The sequence below is a fragment of the Oncorhynchus gorbuscha genome, linkage group LG18, assembly GCF_021184085.1.
Source record: "Oncorhynchus gorbuscha isolate QuinsamMale2020 ecotype Even-year linkage group LG18, OgorEven_v1.0, whole genome shotgun sequence".
NCBI lineage: Eukaryota > Metazoa > Chordata > Actinopteri > Salmoniformes > Salmonidae > Oncorhynchus > Oncorhynchus gorbuscha.
This window is the reverse complement of record NC_060190.1, coordinates 44,645,942-44,663,197: the sequence shown is the minus strand read 5'-3', so window position 1 is coordinate 44,663,197 and position 17,256 is coordinate 44,645,942. Positions and strand designations below refer to the sequence as shown.

General features: G+C 43.1%; 1 protein-coding gene across 4 annotated transcripts in view; it reads right to left on the bottom strand.

Moving 5' to 3' along the window:
* Nucleotides 1-17,256, bottom strand: part of LOC124003822 (inositol 1,4,5-trisphosphate receptor type 1) — a 179,561-nt gene that overhangs the window by 42,651 nt on the left and 119,654 nt on the right. The window contains exons 38-41 of one of the 4 annotated variants that reach the window (XM_046312419.1): nucleotides 8,089-8,200; nucleotides 6,844-6,879; nucleotides 1,983-2,027; nucleotides 365-500 (exon numbers count right to left, since the gene is read on the bottom strand). In XM_046312419.1, the coding sequence (XP_046168375.1) occupies nucleotides 365-500; nucleotides 1,983-2,027; nucleotides 6,844-6,879; nucleotides 8,089-8,200 (329 nt within the window). Of the gene's footprint in view, nucleotides 1-364; nucleotides 501-1,982; nucleotides 2,031-6,843; nucleotides 6,880-8,088; nucleotides 8,201-17,256 lie in introns of all 4 variants that reach the window. The other 3 variants (XM_046312421.1, XM_046312422.1, XM_046312423.1) reach the window with 3 other exon arrangements.

Sequence of the window (17,256 nt, the reverse complement as noted above, 5' to 3'; positions counted from 1 at the left end):
AGAGGACAGACAGACAGAGAAGAGGACAGACAGACAGAGAAGAGGACAGACAGACAGAGAAGAGGACAGACAGACAGAAGAGGACAGACAGACAGAGAAGAGGACAGACAGACAGAGAAGAGGACAGACAGACAGAGAAGAGGACAGACAGACAGAGAAGAGGACAGACAGACAGAGAAGAGGACAGACAGACAGAGAAGAGGACAGACAGACAGAGAAGAGGACAGACAGACAGACAAGATGACAAACAGAGAGACAAATAAGATGACAGACAGACAGACAGAGAAGAGGACAGACAGAAGAGATGACAGATAGAGATACTATATACTAGATATAGGGAATCCTCTCAGAGAGATGCTCTCACCTGATTGGCTCTTGCTGGGCCCTACTGGAACCAGGGTTCCGTTGCTGAAGGCAGTCAGGCTGTCCCTCCGCCCACCACTCCTACTATGGAAGTTGCCATAGTAACGGTTCACCAGAATCTGCCTCAACGCCTCACCCTACAGAGAGAAGAAAACGGAGGTGTATTAGTGTGATGGTGTAAGAGAGGAGACTTGAGAGGGAGTTTATTATACAGTGTACATTATGAGCACCATATAGGCATCATCATGCCAGTGAGGCCCAGTTGAATTGATTAAAGTGGTTTGAAGAGGGAAGGGACATATGGCAGCTTCCCAGGATCAGGCCAAGCCAATCCAAATAAACATTGTGTGCATGAACTGAACTGCTCTAAGTTACGCACATAGTCCTGCAATGATGAAGATTAGAGTTCAGATGGCACGTTTGTTTTGGTTGGAATAGGTTTCTGAAAACACCAGGGTTATGGGTTTGATGTCAGCATGGGCTCCCTACGTTGCTATAGATAAAGCATCTGCTAAATGTCCATATTGTTATTACTCTCCCAACATTCTCATTCACATATTGAATAAACACTCAATAACACAGGTAAATATAAGTCATCAAGCTTGTTATATCTCTATCCCTGGTAGAAGTGAGCCTGCGTCCTGCTTTGGGAGTTTGGGACCTAGCTTTTTTTCCCAGACAGGCCTGCCCTCCCAAGACGTAGCAAAGATGACTCATCCAGCCACCAATGGGAGTCTGCACGACTCTGCCATTGCCACGGCAACTGCAGCGCACACGTTACCTGACAGACCTCCCATGAGGGGAACTGAGGGAAAAGAGTGAGAGGTGGTAGAGTGTGTGTGTGTGTGTTACAGTCAGCCGTGGGTGTGCATTTGAGAATGAGAGCAACATTACATAAAGCCTGCTACCATGGTAATGCTCCAGCTAGCAGAGATGGGCTAACCCACGCAGTACGGAGAACAGAGCCTTATCCGTCATCGGCAGGGGGCAGATAAATGGACATTGTTTGGGCATTGTGTGAAACAAACGACACAGTCACACATCGAGAGCCAAACATCCAATCACGCTCCACATCTTTGTCTTCCACTCCCCATTTCCTTCCAGACAACAAGTGTGTGGAGGTGGGAAGGTAGCATATGTTGTGTGAGTTGGTCCATCTGTGTTCGATTGCAGTACCCAGTTTGTGTTAGAGACAAACTGACTGCTAAGAGAATGCCACTGAAATACAGGCTTCACTCGTGCTCATCCTTTCCACACACACAGACACACTAAGCCAACCGTGATTATATGGAGGACGCCAAGTCAGCTTACCACAACCGTAGGGTAAGGGCTGCAGTGGAGTTCGTAATCTGTTGAGTTCAGTGATGGGTCAAGGGTTCAGGCTAGGGTGAAAGCCTAGAAATCTCTACGGTCGGTCTTGATCTGTGTGTGAGCTTCTGTTATGTTAGAGTTACGTTCAGGACTAGGGGTTTATCTTGGTCATGTTATGGCCCTGGCCACTAGTACCTACCCCTTTCTGATGTTATGCTCATGTTAGGATCCTCCAGTAGTTTATTAAGGTTAAATTGGGGTTAAGGGTTTATGGTTGTGCTCATGTTACAGTCAGGATTAGTACCTACCCTCCTCTGGTCATCCAGTATTTTCTGTGGCTGGTTGAGATCCAGCTGCTGGTGCAGTGAGGTGGGTTAGCACAGCACAGCGGGCCAACAGAAACAAACACAGGGTTATTCCTCATGCAGCATTGGTAAGGCCAACATACACAGACATAGTGTTAATAACAGATTATTAATCATTCTATAAATTATTGACTTGCAAATAGGCAGCTATAGGGTTGTGCCATGCCATTGACTGGTTAGAGCGGGGTGGTGTGAAGGTTATGGAGGGGTCAAAGCAAAGGGAGGGGTCAGCCATGATGATGATGACTATCAATCAGGAAGTAAAGGGAGGGTGGAGAGAATCAACAGTTCACTCTCTGGAACCACAGCATATAACGAACTGCAGACCAACGTTGCAGTCAGCAAAGTACAATACTACTGTACAAATGACAACACAAATAAAAGTAATCCATGGTTCTCTTCTCTTTCATGTGGATCCTTGGCCTTTTGGAGAGGTGCGGCCACATAGTGGGATGTACAGGATACCTGTTAGCTAGCTACAACTGCTTGGAGTCCGATCACGCTCCCATGCAATCATGTTAATTACATAAGATGCAGATACACTAGAAGGGGAGGTGTGGATGGGGAAGGGGTGGAGGGGAGAGAGAGAGGGAGGGAGTTACATAATGGAGCTCAGTGACACACAGGAGCTTAGAAAACCCATCTGTCACCATAACAAGAGAGCGAGAATAACACAACAGATCACAACACAGGGCTCTGCCAGCACAACCATGCCCCCCTGAAACAAGGAAGGAGGGAATAAAGGGCGGCTGAGGGCAGGCCTATAACTGGCTACATTAACCTATTGAGTGTAGGAGGCAGTATTTTGATGTTTGGATGAAAATGGTACCCAAATTAAACTGCCTATTTCTCAGGCTCAGAAGCTAGAATATGCATATAATTGTCAGATTAGGATAGAAAACACTAAAGTTTCCAAAACTGTCAAAATATTGTCTGAGTAAAACAGAGCTGATATTGTAGGCGAAAACCTGCTGGAAATCCAACTAGGAAGTGCCTCTTATTTTGAAAGCTCCCTGTTCCATTGCATGCCTTCCCTCCATTTAAAGGGATATCAACCAGATTCCTTTCTCTACGGCTTCCACATGATGTGAACAGTCTTTAGACACAGTTTCAGGCTTTTATTTTGAAAAAATGAGCGAGAATGATCACATCGCGTCAGTGGATGGCTGGGTGCCAGCAGAGTTTTGCATGCGCAACAGCTTGGAGCAGACATTTTCTCTCTCTCCTATTGAAAAAGCTACGGTCCGGTTGAAATATTGATTATTCATTGTAAAAACAACCTGAGGATTGATTATAAAAAACATTTGACATGTTTCTACAAACTTTACGGATACTATTTGGAATTTGCGTCTGCCCATTCGTGACCGCTCGAGCCTGTGGATTTCTGAACAAATCTTTATGGAACAAAAGGAATATTTATTGTGTAACTGGGAGTATCGTGAGTGCAAACATCTGAAGATCATCGAAGGTAAGCGATTCATTTTATTGCTTTTCTGACTTTCGTAAAAAATCTACTTTGCTGCTAGCTGTTTGTAATATTTTGTCTGCTGATAGAGATGTCCTTACATAAACACTCAGTTTGCTTTAGCTGTAAAGCTTTTTTTGAAATCTGACACGTCCGGTGGATTAACAACAAGACAAGCTGTATTTTGCTTTATTCCACTTGTGATTTCATGAAAATTAAATATTTGTAATAATTTAATTTGAATTTGGAGCTCTGCAATTCAGCGGATGTTGACGAAAATGATCCCGCTAACGGGATGGGGGCGCCAAGAAGTTAGAGAGGTGTGTGTGTGTGTGTGTGTGTGTGTGCATGTAGGGTTGAAATTGTGTACCGTTTTCATACCGTATATCCAATATAGGGTAGATAAGCCTGAGAATTCCTGGTATGTGTCTGTATAGAGACTAGCATGTTTGTGTCACCTTAGAACTTTCAGTGATTATGTTACCTTTTGCACATCACTTAAAGACTTAAGAATATTTCAATCTAACTTAAAAAGTTACGTTTACATAATCATACTGTTTCCTTCAAAATGTATGACCCCATCAATGGCAGACAGCCACCGTCACACAGCCTGCTGATCAGAGCAGATCTGCGCTCTCTCCCCAACGCCCATGGGTCCAACCACAGCGACCGCACAACAACCCCTCATGCTCACCACATCCTCCCCAACAATCGTTCCACCGAGCTGGAATCTCCCCGCGGCAAGCCCCTGCTGTCTGTCACATCTCCAGATTCCACGTTAATATAAACACATGCAAAAACATTCCCCTTTTAGGTGTTTTTTTTGGTGTGTTTGCTGTGCATGTCCATGTGTTTGTGTTTTAGCGGGCGGAGGGAGACAGTCATGTTTAGACCCGTTGCTGACTGAAATGGATCTTGGGGTTTGCCGCTTGGCTGCCCACAAAGTTCTCCAAATACAATAAAGACATTGAGGAAACCTATTAAAATGTCTGTTGCTCTGTCATTTTCGCTGCAACTAACCTGCTTTTCTCAGACTTGCAAAATGAAATCCATCTAGTCCACCCAAGCTCTTGAGCCAGGGCCAATACCAACCAAGTGTCTGGTGAGTGTCAACAATTGACCGGAACTACTTTTGTACATAGTCATAGTCATCTATAAAGGACCTATTCAGCTAAAATAACAGTTCAGAATGTTGCAGAGATGTAACGTATAGAGCTTACACAATTCCATATTCTACATGACAGAGTATCATATCTGCTCTAAAACATTTATATCTGACGGTTTTGTGACGATACACCCTCCTGAACAGAGCCCAGGTCCCTCTCACTGATTTGCCTCCTTCCTCTTTAAATCATGGGCCCAGGTGTGGATTGAGACTGATTGCTACATCCATTTTGATTATTTATTACATCCATTTGTATTATTTATCCATTTGATACCCATTGATTCAATGGGTTCAACTTTCGCACCCTATCAGAACCAAAAATACACGCTTATTTAGTGGCGAACCAGTGGGGAACCAGAATGAGAACATTTTTGTTCTGGCCCAACACCAACACACATGATTCAGCTTCACCTAATCAACTTATCATCAAGCCCATGATGTGTTGAACTGAGTTAGATGGTGCTAGGTTAGAACAGACATGGTCCCCCTGTGAGTTGCCGGTCCTACCAGAATTAAGAATACATAACATAGATATTCTAGAGCAGCTCACACATATATGTTCATGTGAATTAAGGACAAGCTACATTTTAACCCACATATATTTATCTTGCTTAATCACAGAGAGGAGTGTGTGTCTGCACTGTGCTGTGTGGGGAGTCTCTTCCAACACTAACACACCACGGAAACAACCTCTGCCAACTCTACTTAGACTACACACACAGTGTAAGTGTCTGCAGGACTGTACCGAGTGTGAGAGAAAGAAGGAGAGAGATACTGAGAAAAAGTGAAAGAGAGAGAGACAGAGAAGGATAGAGGGAAAAAGAAAAGAGAGAGAAGGAAACAGGGAGAAATATGAGAGGTATTAGCGAGAGAAAGGTGGGCGAGGTTGGCTGGCTTGTTTACCTCATACTGCCGTTATTACATCAGAGCTAGCGGTGAGGAGGGAGGGGCATCAAACCGGTGTGGATAGGGAGGGCTGTAGACAGATATATACCCCCCCCCCTCAACCCTGTACCCTCCCCCCCATATCCCCTCTTGGACCACTCCTGTGAAGGCACAGCCAGTGTCTTTGGGTATACAGCTCCTCCACACTGTTATTGGCAATTACCTCTGAAGGTCACACATCAGTGGAGGTCAGGAGAGAGAGAGAGAAGCAAGGATAGAGACAGGCAAGGAGAGAGAGAGGGAGAGAAGCAAGGAGAGAGAGAGAAGCAAGGAGAGAGAGAGGCAGGCTGGGTTCCAGGAAAAAGGGAAAGAAAGCCGACCCGGTTCTTATGTAACCACCGCCCCAGAGCTGGCAGCGGCCCAGGGATCGTGCAGCTCACAGGCAGGGAAAACTAGGACGCAGCCACACACACACACAAACCTAATCCTAGATACACTGTTACAGTGCCTCCTACTGACACCCTGGGGAAAGGCAGGGGAAACACCCTAAAACAGCCATGAGCTCAGACTGCACATAGAAAGTAGAGAATGGGGAGAAAGGAAGAATGCATAGGGAAAGAAAGAGAGGAAGAGAAGATAAATAAATGGCACACATTTGAGAAGCCAACATTTCTGGTCACAAATGCATTTAGGTCAAACAGAAAGTGTCAGGATATTCTATCAAACTCACACTCTCCTCTTAGTGGTCCATAACAAGGGCCAGGGATTTTCTCTGCACACTTGACCAGAACAGAAAGAACTCCTGGTCCTGTCCATGACAGCATGGTGCTGCAATATCATTGACTAAAGCTCTTCCTGAAAGCTCCATTCATCCTTCTAGTGAAGTAGGGAGGGATGTACTTAAATGGAACTAGTGCACACATTCCACAGCCCTTAGAGGGACTGACTGGGACACACATACTGGCAGCCTGCCCGACCAGCATGGGACTCACCCTGGAACAGCACAGCACTACTGGGTAAAGCGCACACACGTGCACATATGGGCACGCGCACACACCCACCCACCCACACCGTTACTTACTGATTGGGAGGGTGAGGAGAGCGGGAGAGAGGGTAACAGAGAAAGCAACCCAAATCTACCACTACAACCCCAGGCGTACTACCCACAGACACATTTCACCACCACATACAGCCACAGCTACAATCACAGACCTACATTTAAGAGGACAAGGCACATTCACAGAACAACTGAAAGAGGGAGAGAGAAGTAGACGAAAAAGAGGGACAACCTCAGGCATATCCATCTCATCATCAAAGGCCCTGAGCTGAAAGAGAAGAGAGGGGTGGAGGGTTAGCCATGGATTAGCATAGAGAGGATGCAGGCTGCTGTGTCAGTGTGAGCAGGGCACACCACATCATTAGATGGAACAAACAACAAACTCAATGTCCCAGCCTTAACAAGTAGACCCTTATTCTCATTCACTTTTTATTGGGCTTTTCTATTTCAGGTGAAGTCCGTCAGTTGAAAATAGAAATTCACCCAGACGTATGATAAAAGAGCAGGTTCACACTTCCCACAACCAATAATCTGAACGTAATGATCTCTTTTGAAGGCGTTACAATTTTTATTATATTTTTTATTTAACCTTTATTTTACTAGGCAAGTGAGTTAAGAACAAATTCTTATTTACAATGACGGCCTAGGAACAGCGGGTTAACTGCCTTGTTCAGGGGCAGAATGACAGATTTATTTTTACCTTGTCAGCTCGGGGATTCAATCTAGCAACCTTTCGGTTACTGGGCCACCTCTCTAACCACTAGGCTACCTGCCGCCCCGAATCAACTATACCCCCTAAAAGCTATGACTGCTCTTACGTAATGGCGGAGGTACTGTCAGCCATTGGTTAGCATATGGAGGATACAGGCTGCTGCTGTATCAGTGTGAGCAGGGCACACCACAACATTAGGAAGCATACACAAACTTTAGTCAGACAGTATATAAAGAGAGTCTTCAAAGCACTCATGTGATGTGTATCTTAGTACACATTTAATACTTTAGAAAATACATTCATTATTAAAGGGTATTTGACACAAAACGGAAAGAGTTGGTATAATAGTAAAGGCGAGATCCATCCATTCTGAGCCAATTCCCTTTCTAGGAAGATCGGGGGTTATATCTCCCTGCTTGACCTCAGACATGAATGCTTTCATTGGACCGTGCTGGTGAGTTAGTGTCCAGCCAAGTAGTCATGAGGTCAGTCTAGCCTGGACCAGCTCAGTGTGTGTGTGTCTATGTGTGTGTACTCATCATGTAGATCCATATCATTCCGTATCACATCAGAATAAAAAGGAACACACTCACACTGGTTGATGAGTCGTACAATGTGAGCGATCCTAAAAAGAGAAGGGTAGAAACTAGATAGGGTTGGTCATCGACACCACTATACTGTGATGGAGAGAAGCAGTGGTAGTCGAGGTTCGGGGCTGCTGATGGAGGTAAAGTAAGGTGTGTTGTGTTGTGACTCGTGTCCTACCTTCTCTCCATATCCTCTGTCTTTGGTCATCATCTCTCGGAGGGTCTGCAGGACCTTGATACACAGCCTCTCTTCATTCTCCTCCAGAAGCTGCTTAGTGTGTTTGATCAGCCTGGGGAGAGACAGTGTCAAAGGTCACAGTGGGGTCACTAACCATGGGGTCATGGTGGGGTTAAGTTCACAAGGATTGACTGGATGGGTGGGTTTGGGGCTTTTCATTTTAAGTCATTTAACCAGAGTGACTTAGTAGGTGCATTCAACTACGTTTTTTTATTGGAAAACAATCACATATTAGTCATTGCAAGTAAACACTTAATTTTGTTTCATTTCAGATGAAGTCTGTCAAGTGGAAATAGAAATTCACGCAGACACATAACTTAAGATAAAAAACAGCTTCACGTTTCCCACGACCAATAATCTTATCCACAAATGTTCTCTTTTTGAAGGCCTTGGCCACACCCAACTATACTGAACAAAAATACAAAACGCAACATGTAAAGTGCTGGTCCTACATTTCATGAGCTGAAATCAATTTGACACTAGAAGGTACACTCGACGGTGTTGGTACTGCCAGAATGAGGGCGTCTGTAGTTCCACTGGTGTTGCCGCTGTGTGTCTGGGTTCAGGGAGAGACCGACACACAGACCACCAGAGACACTGTGCACAACCTGGGGGTCATCGTGATGAAGCAGGGAGAGCAGCTGAGCAACACAGACTGAACTATCCTTCTACAAGAGCCATGTGGTTGATCTGAAAGTGGAGCTGACATCACCAAGTACCAGATGTGAGGTCAGGAAGGAGAGTGACGGTACAGTCACAAAGATCCTATTCATTTAATAATTACCTGTTCTCACATGTAATTCCATGGGTACAGTAATGTGAAAACTTTGCATAATCTTTTTACATTATCCATCACAGCAACCATATTGGGCCCGATTCAGACTTAGGAAATGTACGCCTTTTCTAAACACTTCTCAGTAGTTGGAATTCAGACTTACCTTACTTAGTATGCTTTCGGAAAGTATTCAGACCCCTTGACATTTTCCACATTGTTACAGAATTATTCTAAAATTGATTCAATTGTTCCCCCCCCCCTCATCAAGCTACACACTAAACCCCATAATGACAAACCAAAAACGTAAATATCACACAAGTATTCAGACCATTTACTCAGTACTTTGTTGAAGTACTTTTGGCAGCGATTACAGCCTCAAGTCTTCTTGGGTATGACGCTACAAGCTAGGCACACCTGTATTTAGGGAGTTTCTCCCATTCTTCTCTGCAGATCATCTCAAGCTCTGTCAGGTTGGATGGGGAGCGTTGCTGCACAGCTATTTTCAGGTCTCTCCAGAGATGTGCGATCGGGTTCAAGTCCGGGTTCTGGCTGGGCCACTCAAGGACATTCCGAGACCTGTCCCGAAGCCACTCCTGTGTTGTCTTGGCTGTGTGCTTAGGGTCATTGTCCTGTTGGATGGTGAACCTTCGCCCCAGTCTGAGGTGCTGAGCGCTCTGCAGCAGGTTTTCATCAAGGATCTCTCTGTACTTTGCTGCATTCATCTTTCCCTTGATCCTGACTAGTCTCCCAGTCCCTGCCACTGAAAAAGATCCCCACAGCAAGAAGCTGCCACCACCAGGTTTCCTCCAGACATGACATTGGCATTCTGAACTCTTTGGCATATCTAGAGCTCTGTGAGAGTGACCATCGGGTTCTTGGTCACCTCCCTGACCAAGACCCTTCTCCCCGATTGCTCAGTTTGGCCGGGCGGCCAGTTCTAGGAAGAGCCTTGGTGGTTCTAAACTTCTTCCATTGAAGGATGATGGAGGCCAATGTGTTTTTGGGGACCTTCAATGCTGCAGAAATGTTTTGGTACCCTTCCCCAGATCTGTGCCTCAACACAATCCGGTCTCGGAGCTCTACGGAAAATTCCTTCGACCTGATGGCTTGGTTTTTGCTCTGACAAAACACTGTCAACTGTGGAACCATATACAGACAGGTGCGTGCCTTTCCAAATCATGTCCAATCAGTTGAATTTACCAGAGGTGGACTCTAATCAAGTTGTAGAAACATCTAAAGGATGATCAATGGAAAGAGGATGCACCTGGTCTCATAGCAAAGGGTCTGAATACTTGTGGAAATAAGGTATTGCTGTTTTTTTTACATTTAATAACTGTGCAAACATTTCTAAAAACCTGTTTTTCGCTTCGTCATATATGGGGTATTGTGTGTAGATTTTGTTTTAATTGATCCATTTTATGACAAGGCTGTAATGTAACAAAATGTGGAAGAAGTCAAGGGGTCTTTAATACTTTCCGAAGGCACTGTGTGTAGGTACTTATTTTCCACCATAATTTGCAAATAATTTCATTAAAAATCCTACAATGTGATTTTCTGGATTTTTTTTCTCATTTTGTCTGTCTTAGTTGAAGTGTACCTATGATGAAAATTACAGGCCTCTCTCATCTTTTTAAGTGGGAGAGCTTGCACAATTGGTGACTGACTAAGTACTTTTTTGCCCCACTGTATGTGGGTATAACTGACGGTGGTTACCAATAGTGGCAAATATTTAACACGATACAAATTGTAGAAAACACAGTGAAAAATCCAGGCATATAATTAAAACAACCTAAAAATCATAAATCAACTTGGTAGGTTTGGCGCTATACTGTTATTTGCGCATAGCTACAGATGCTATGGGTATCCAAATGTCATCCCGTTATTAAATCAAGCTTTATTTATACAGCACATTTCAGATATGAATGCAACACAATGCGCTTCACAGGAAAAAAACGAGTACAAAAAATGAAAATAAAAACATTTACTACACAAGAAACATGAGGATAAAAACACAAAAGAATAACAATTTAAACTGAAAGCAGCCTAAGGAAAATTGAAGTTAAAAAGGTACGTTTTAAGATCCTTTTAAATATGTCCACAGCTTCAGCCCCCACAGGTTTTTTGGCAGGCTAGTCCAGAGGCATAGTAACTAAAAAAAGAGGCCTCTCCATGCCTCTTGGTCCTAGGCTTTGGGATAGCTAAAAGGCCAGTGCCAGAGTATGTGAGGGACCTATTGGGTACATAACTTAAAAGGATGTCTGATTTGCATTGGGGTGCACAATCGTGGATTAATTTGAAATCCAATAGAAGAATCTTAAAATGAATTCTACAACTCATAGGCAACCAGTGCAGAGACTTTAAAACTGGTGTAATGTGTGCTCTCCGTCTGGTCTCGGTCAGTACCCATGCTGCAGCATTCTGTATGTTTTGCAATGGCTTTCTTGGGTAGACCAGACAGGAGAGCATTACAGTAGTCAAGCCTGATTGTAATAAAAGCATGGATGAGTCTCTCTGTATCAGCCTAAGAAAGTAAGAAGTAAACACCTCTCCGGGAAGAGGAAGGGTGTGGTTGTATGCTTCATGATTAAGAACTCATGGTGTAATCATAACATAGAGGAACTCAAGTCCTTCTGCTCACCCGATCTAGAATTCCTTACAATCAAATGTTGGTCAAATTACCTCCCCAAATAATTATTGTCAGTTATCGTCACAGCTGTGTACATGTGTACATGGCTGAATATAAACAGTTAGTTTATAGCTAGTCACACCGCAAGGCAATCAAAAAAGAAAAATGCCAGTACAGGGAAAAAGGAGTCGCAATTCAACGGCTCAGACACGAGATGTGGCAGGGTCTAGTAAAGAGGCGACTCCGGGTTGCTGGCCTTCGAGGCAGAGTTCCTCTATCCAGTGTGTGTTCTTTTGCCCATCTTAATCTTTTCTTTTTATTGGCCAGTCTGAGATATGGCTTTTTCTTTGCAACTCTACCTAGAAGCCCAGTATCCCGGAGTCGCCTCTTCACTGTTGACGATGAGACTGGTGTTTTGCGGGTACTATTTAATGGAGCTGCCAGTTGAGGACTTGTGAGCCATCTGTTTCTCAAACTAGACACTAATGTACTTGTACTCTTGCTCAGATGTGCACCGGGGCCTATCCTTCATTTCTCAGAACAAGAATAGATTGACAAGTTTCAGAAGAAAGTTCTTTCTTTCGGGCCATTTTGAGCCTGTAATCGAACCCACAAATAATGACGCTCCAGATACTCAACGAGTCTAAAGAATGCCAGTTTTATTGCTTCTTTAAATCAGGACAACAGTTTTCAGCTGTGCTAACATAATTGCAAAAGGGTTTGATAATGACCAACTAGCCTTTTAAAATTATAAACTTGGAACACAGGAGTGATGGATGCTGATAATGGACCTCTAAGGCTAATATAATAATAAATCGATTAAATGTTTTATTTTTATAATATATTTAAATTAGCCGATTCCAGCTAGAATAGTCATTTACAACATTAACAATGTTTACACTATTTCTAATCAAGTTGATGTTATTTTAATGGACAGAAAATGTGCTTTCCTTTCAAACAAGCACATTTCTAAGTGACCAAACTTTTGAACGGAAGTGTCTCTGTCAGTCAGTGTGAGAGTGAGAGTGAGAGTGAGAGAGAGCGAGAGAGCGAGAGAGCGAGAGAGCGAGATATATATATATATTAGTTGAAGTCGGAAGTTTACATACACCTTAGCCAAATACATTTAAACTCAGTTTTTCACAATTCCTGACATTTAATCCTGGTCAACATTCCCTGTCTTAGGTCAGTAAGGAACACCACTTAATTTTAAGAATGTGAAATGTCAGAATAATAGTAGAGAGAATGATTTATTTCAGCTTTTATTTCTTTCATCACATTTCCAGTGGGTCAGAAGTTTACGTACACTCAAGTAGTATTTGGTAGCCTTGCCTTTAAATTGTTTAACTTGGGTCACAGCTTTTGGGTAGCCTTCCACAAGAATCCCACAACAAGTTGGATGAATTTGGCCCATTCCTCCTAACAGAGTTGGTGTAACTGAGTCAGGTTTGTAAGGCCTCCTTGCTCGCACACAATTTTTCAGCTCTGCCCACAAATTTTCTATGGGATTGAGGTCAAGGCTTTGTGATGGCCACTCCAATACCTTGACATTGTTGTCTTTAAGCCATTTTGCCACAACTTTGGAAGTATGTTTGGGGTCATTGTCTATTTGGAAGACCCATTTGTGAACAAGCTTTAACTGATGTCTTGAGATGTTGCTTAAATATATCCACATAATTGTCCTTACTCATGATGCTTTCTATTTTGAAGTGCACCAGACACTCCTGCAGCAATGCACTCCCACAACATGATGCTGTCAACCACATGCTTCACGGTTGGGATGGTGTTCTTCGGCTTGCAAGCGTCCCGCTTTTTCCTCCAAACATAACAATGGTGATTATGGTCAAACAGTTCTACTTTTGCTTCATCAGACCAGAGGACATTCCTCCAAAAAGTACAATCTTTGTCCCCATGTGCAGTTGCAAACCTTAGTCTGGCTTTTTTATGGCGGTTTTGGAGCAGTGGCTTCTTCCTTGCCGAGAGGCCTTTCAGGTTATGTCGATATTGGACTCTTTTTACTGTGGATATAGATACTTTTGTACCTGTTTCCTCCAGCATCTTCACCTTTGCTGTTGTTCAGAGATTGATTTCAACTTTTTGCACCAAAGTACATTCATCTCTAGGAGACAGAACGCATCTCCTTCCTGAGCGGTGTGACGGCTGCGTGGTCCCAGTGTTTATACTTGCGTACTATTGTTTGTACAGACGAACGTGGTACCTTCAGGCATTTGGAAATTGCTCCCAAGGATGAACCAGACTTGTGGAAGTCTACAATTTTTTTTTCCTGAGGTCTTGGCTGATTTATTTTTATTTTCAAATGACACCAAGCAAAGAGGCACTGAGTTTGAAGGTAGATCTTGAAATACATGCACAGGTACACCTCTAATTGACTCAAATTATGTCAATTAGCCTATCAGAAGCTTCTAAAGCCATGACATAATTTTCTGTAATTTTCCAAGCTGTTTAAAGGCACAGTCAACTTAGTGTATGTAAACTTCTGACCAACTGGAATTGAAATACAGTGAATTATAAGTGAAATAATCGGTCTGTAAACAATTGTTGGAAAAATTATGTGTCATGCACAAAGTAGATGTCCTAACCGACTTCACAAAACTATAGTTTGTTAACAAGAAATTTGCAGTGGTTGAAAAACAAGTTTTAATGACTCCAACCTAAGTGTATGTCAACTTCTGACTTCAACTGTATCCAGAGCTCTTGCAGCATTTTGTCCACCCAATCAAGGATCAGAGAATAAATCTAGAACTGAAAGCTTAAGCTACAGCTAGCTAGCACTGCAGTTCATACAATGTGGTGAGTAGTTGACTCAAAGAGAGAGAAAGACAATAGTTGAACAGTTTCAACAAATACATTTCTTCAAAATTGAAGGAGAAGCAAGAGAGGAAGGGAGAGGGAGAGAGTTAAAGCTATATTTCGTAGTATTTTTCTTTTCACTTGCTAATTTAGCCTCCTCAAAACACCTGGCTCAAACAGAGAAGGATGCTATGTTAGCTAGCTGGCTATCCAACACTCGAACCGTTCCATGTAAAGGAAGCTTTTGGTTTTAATCATTTATTGCCACCGGGGCCCACCGGTGTAACTGCTAAACTGCTTGCTGACTGTACACTGTACTGTAATTGTAGGGGGTTTACTAATGTGTTACTTCTATTCTATGTTGACTATGATGTTAGATAATATGGTAACAACAAAGTAGCTATGTGTAGCAGTTATGACATGAAGGTTTGTCTTGGAAATGTTTTTCGCCTGGTCACAGACAGCTGATGTGTTGTGCACTGAAGTCCACAAGCAAAGAGAAAAGGGGAGAGAGGAGAAGAGCGCATAGAATCAAAAATAATTACAATGACCAAAGTTCTCATACTGTTTGTATGTGGCTGCAATGAAAGTGAACTGTGTGTGATCATTCTGCCGATTCTGTTGAAAAACAGAACGGAACGAAACGGGGATAAACATACCTGAATTTGTCCAATATAAACTCTAGTTTGCAACTGTTGGACTAACCATTACACCCCAGATCGGCTAGATGAAGGCAAGAGTGTGCAAGGCGGCATTGAATGGGTCACGGTTTGTCACCTTGATTACAAAAAAAAATCTTTACCCATGCACCTACGTTGTAAACTTTCATTCACAGGCTATGTTGTAGCAACCTCATGATGTGTTTAGGGAAATTTGGAGTATCCATGTGGTAGCCTAAAGCTATCAATGTTACATTGAGCTGGGTGAATGGAATATGAATGACAGTCATCCACTATGCCGTAATAGAAATAAGGCCATGGCAAAATGGCACCAATTGCCACTGCATTTATCAAATGTTTTTATTTCTGTATCAATCTCCAGCGCAAGCAGCAGAGCTGTCAACCAGACTGACTAGCAGTGAGAAAGAGGTGGAGGTGGAGGAGCTGGAGAGAGAGAATGCAGTTAATGTAGCTACTTTAAATCTTAGAAGACATGGTGATTCAAGAATAAATCTATTTAATCATAATTCACTTCCTCCTCTACCATGTTCTATTCACAGACAGACCAAAGGTGGTGTTCTCTACTGCTCTGACTAACTCTGTAGGACCCTTCCGTAGTGACACTATTTTTTTTACATTTTTTTATTTTACCTTTATTTAACCAGGCAAGTCGGTTAAGAACAAATTCTTATTTTCAATGACGGCCTAGGAACAGCGGGTTAACTGCCTGTTCAGGGGCAGAACGACAGATTTGTACCTTGTCAGCTCGGGGGTTTGAACTTGCAACCTACTAGTCCAACGCTCTAACCACTAGGCTACCCTGCCGCCCCTATGCTGATCCTTGCCAGGCTTACAACCAAATTGCAGTTACCACATACTGTTCATGGCATACATTTCAACCATTTGAGGACAAAATAATGTGCACGAATGTCTGAATATGTTTTTTATCCTGATCCAGGTCTCTTCACAGCGCCAGCGAGAGGAGTCTACTACTTCAGATACACCGTCTGTGGTGGTCAGGATACAGAACCAATAGTTGTGCACTTGTATAAGAACAACCAGAGTATAGTAGTCACAGGTGAAATGAATGATGGCCAGTATGAGTATGAATCTAATGCAGCAGTCCTAGAGTTAGAGGAGGGAGATGTGGTCTACCTGCAGCTGGAATCAGCCCACCAGGTTTATGATGATATCGTAACTCGTACCACCTTCAGTGACTTCACCATGTCGTTTCAGGGTGTGAATGAATGTTTCCTCCCACCAATACATTCATAAAGAATGGGCAATGTGTCTGTCATCACTTTGAGCTTTCAAAGTGAAATACATATAATGATCTGTCTATATACCAGAGGTGTGGACTCGAGTCACATGACTTGGACTTGAGTCACAAATATGACAACTCGACTTTGACTTTAACACCAATGACTCGTGACTTGACGTGGACCTGAGCCTTATGACTCGACCTGACTTGATACCCTCCCCAAGCCCAAATCTTTAAAAAATGATGCTATTAAAAAAAACTGTGCAGCGCATCAACTCTTCATTTAACGATTACAGTTTGAATCGGACAGCAGCAAATAAAATTGTGCCAGATGAGAAAACGTTGTGCGTGGCAGTGCAGAGGAACGTTGGCGGGTGAATTCAGATGGAGCCCTTGGAGCCCTTGGAAAGATGATACCCAAAATTATTTGAATATAAAGACAACGAGGTTAGCTAGCCAGCTATTTGTCGTCCTTAACGTAGGTGACTCTGCTAGCTAGCCAACGCTAGCCAACGTCTTCTGTATAGAACTCAACTACCCGGTCGCATTCACAGGTAGTATCACATCTTCACTTCATTTCATTACAGTACAACGGTTTGATTTGTTTGATCGTAGCTAGCTACTTAGCCGTCTTTGTATCAAAGATAATTGTGTAGTCTAGAGCGATTTTCTAGGTTCGCTAGCCAGCTATTGTCGTTCTTTTAACGCAACGTAACGTAAACAACACTGCTAGCTAGCCAGCTAGCCCCCGAATAGCAACACTGCAGAAACTATTACACTCAACGGAACGACTTGATTAGTGTAGTGTCAACAACGCACCCACTGCCAGCTGGCCTACTTCAGCAGTACTGTATCATTTTAATCATTTTAGTCAATAAGATTCTTGCTACGTAGCTTAACTTTCTGAACATTCGAGACGTGTAGTCCACTTGTCATTCCAATCTCCTTTGCATTAGCGTAGCCTCTTCTGTAGCCT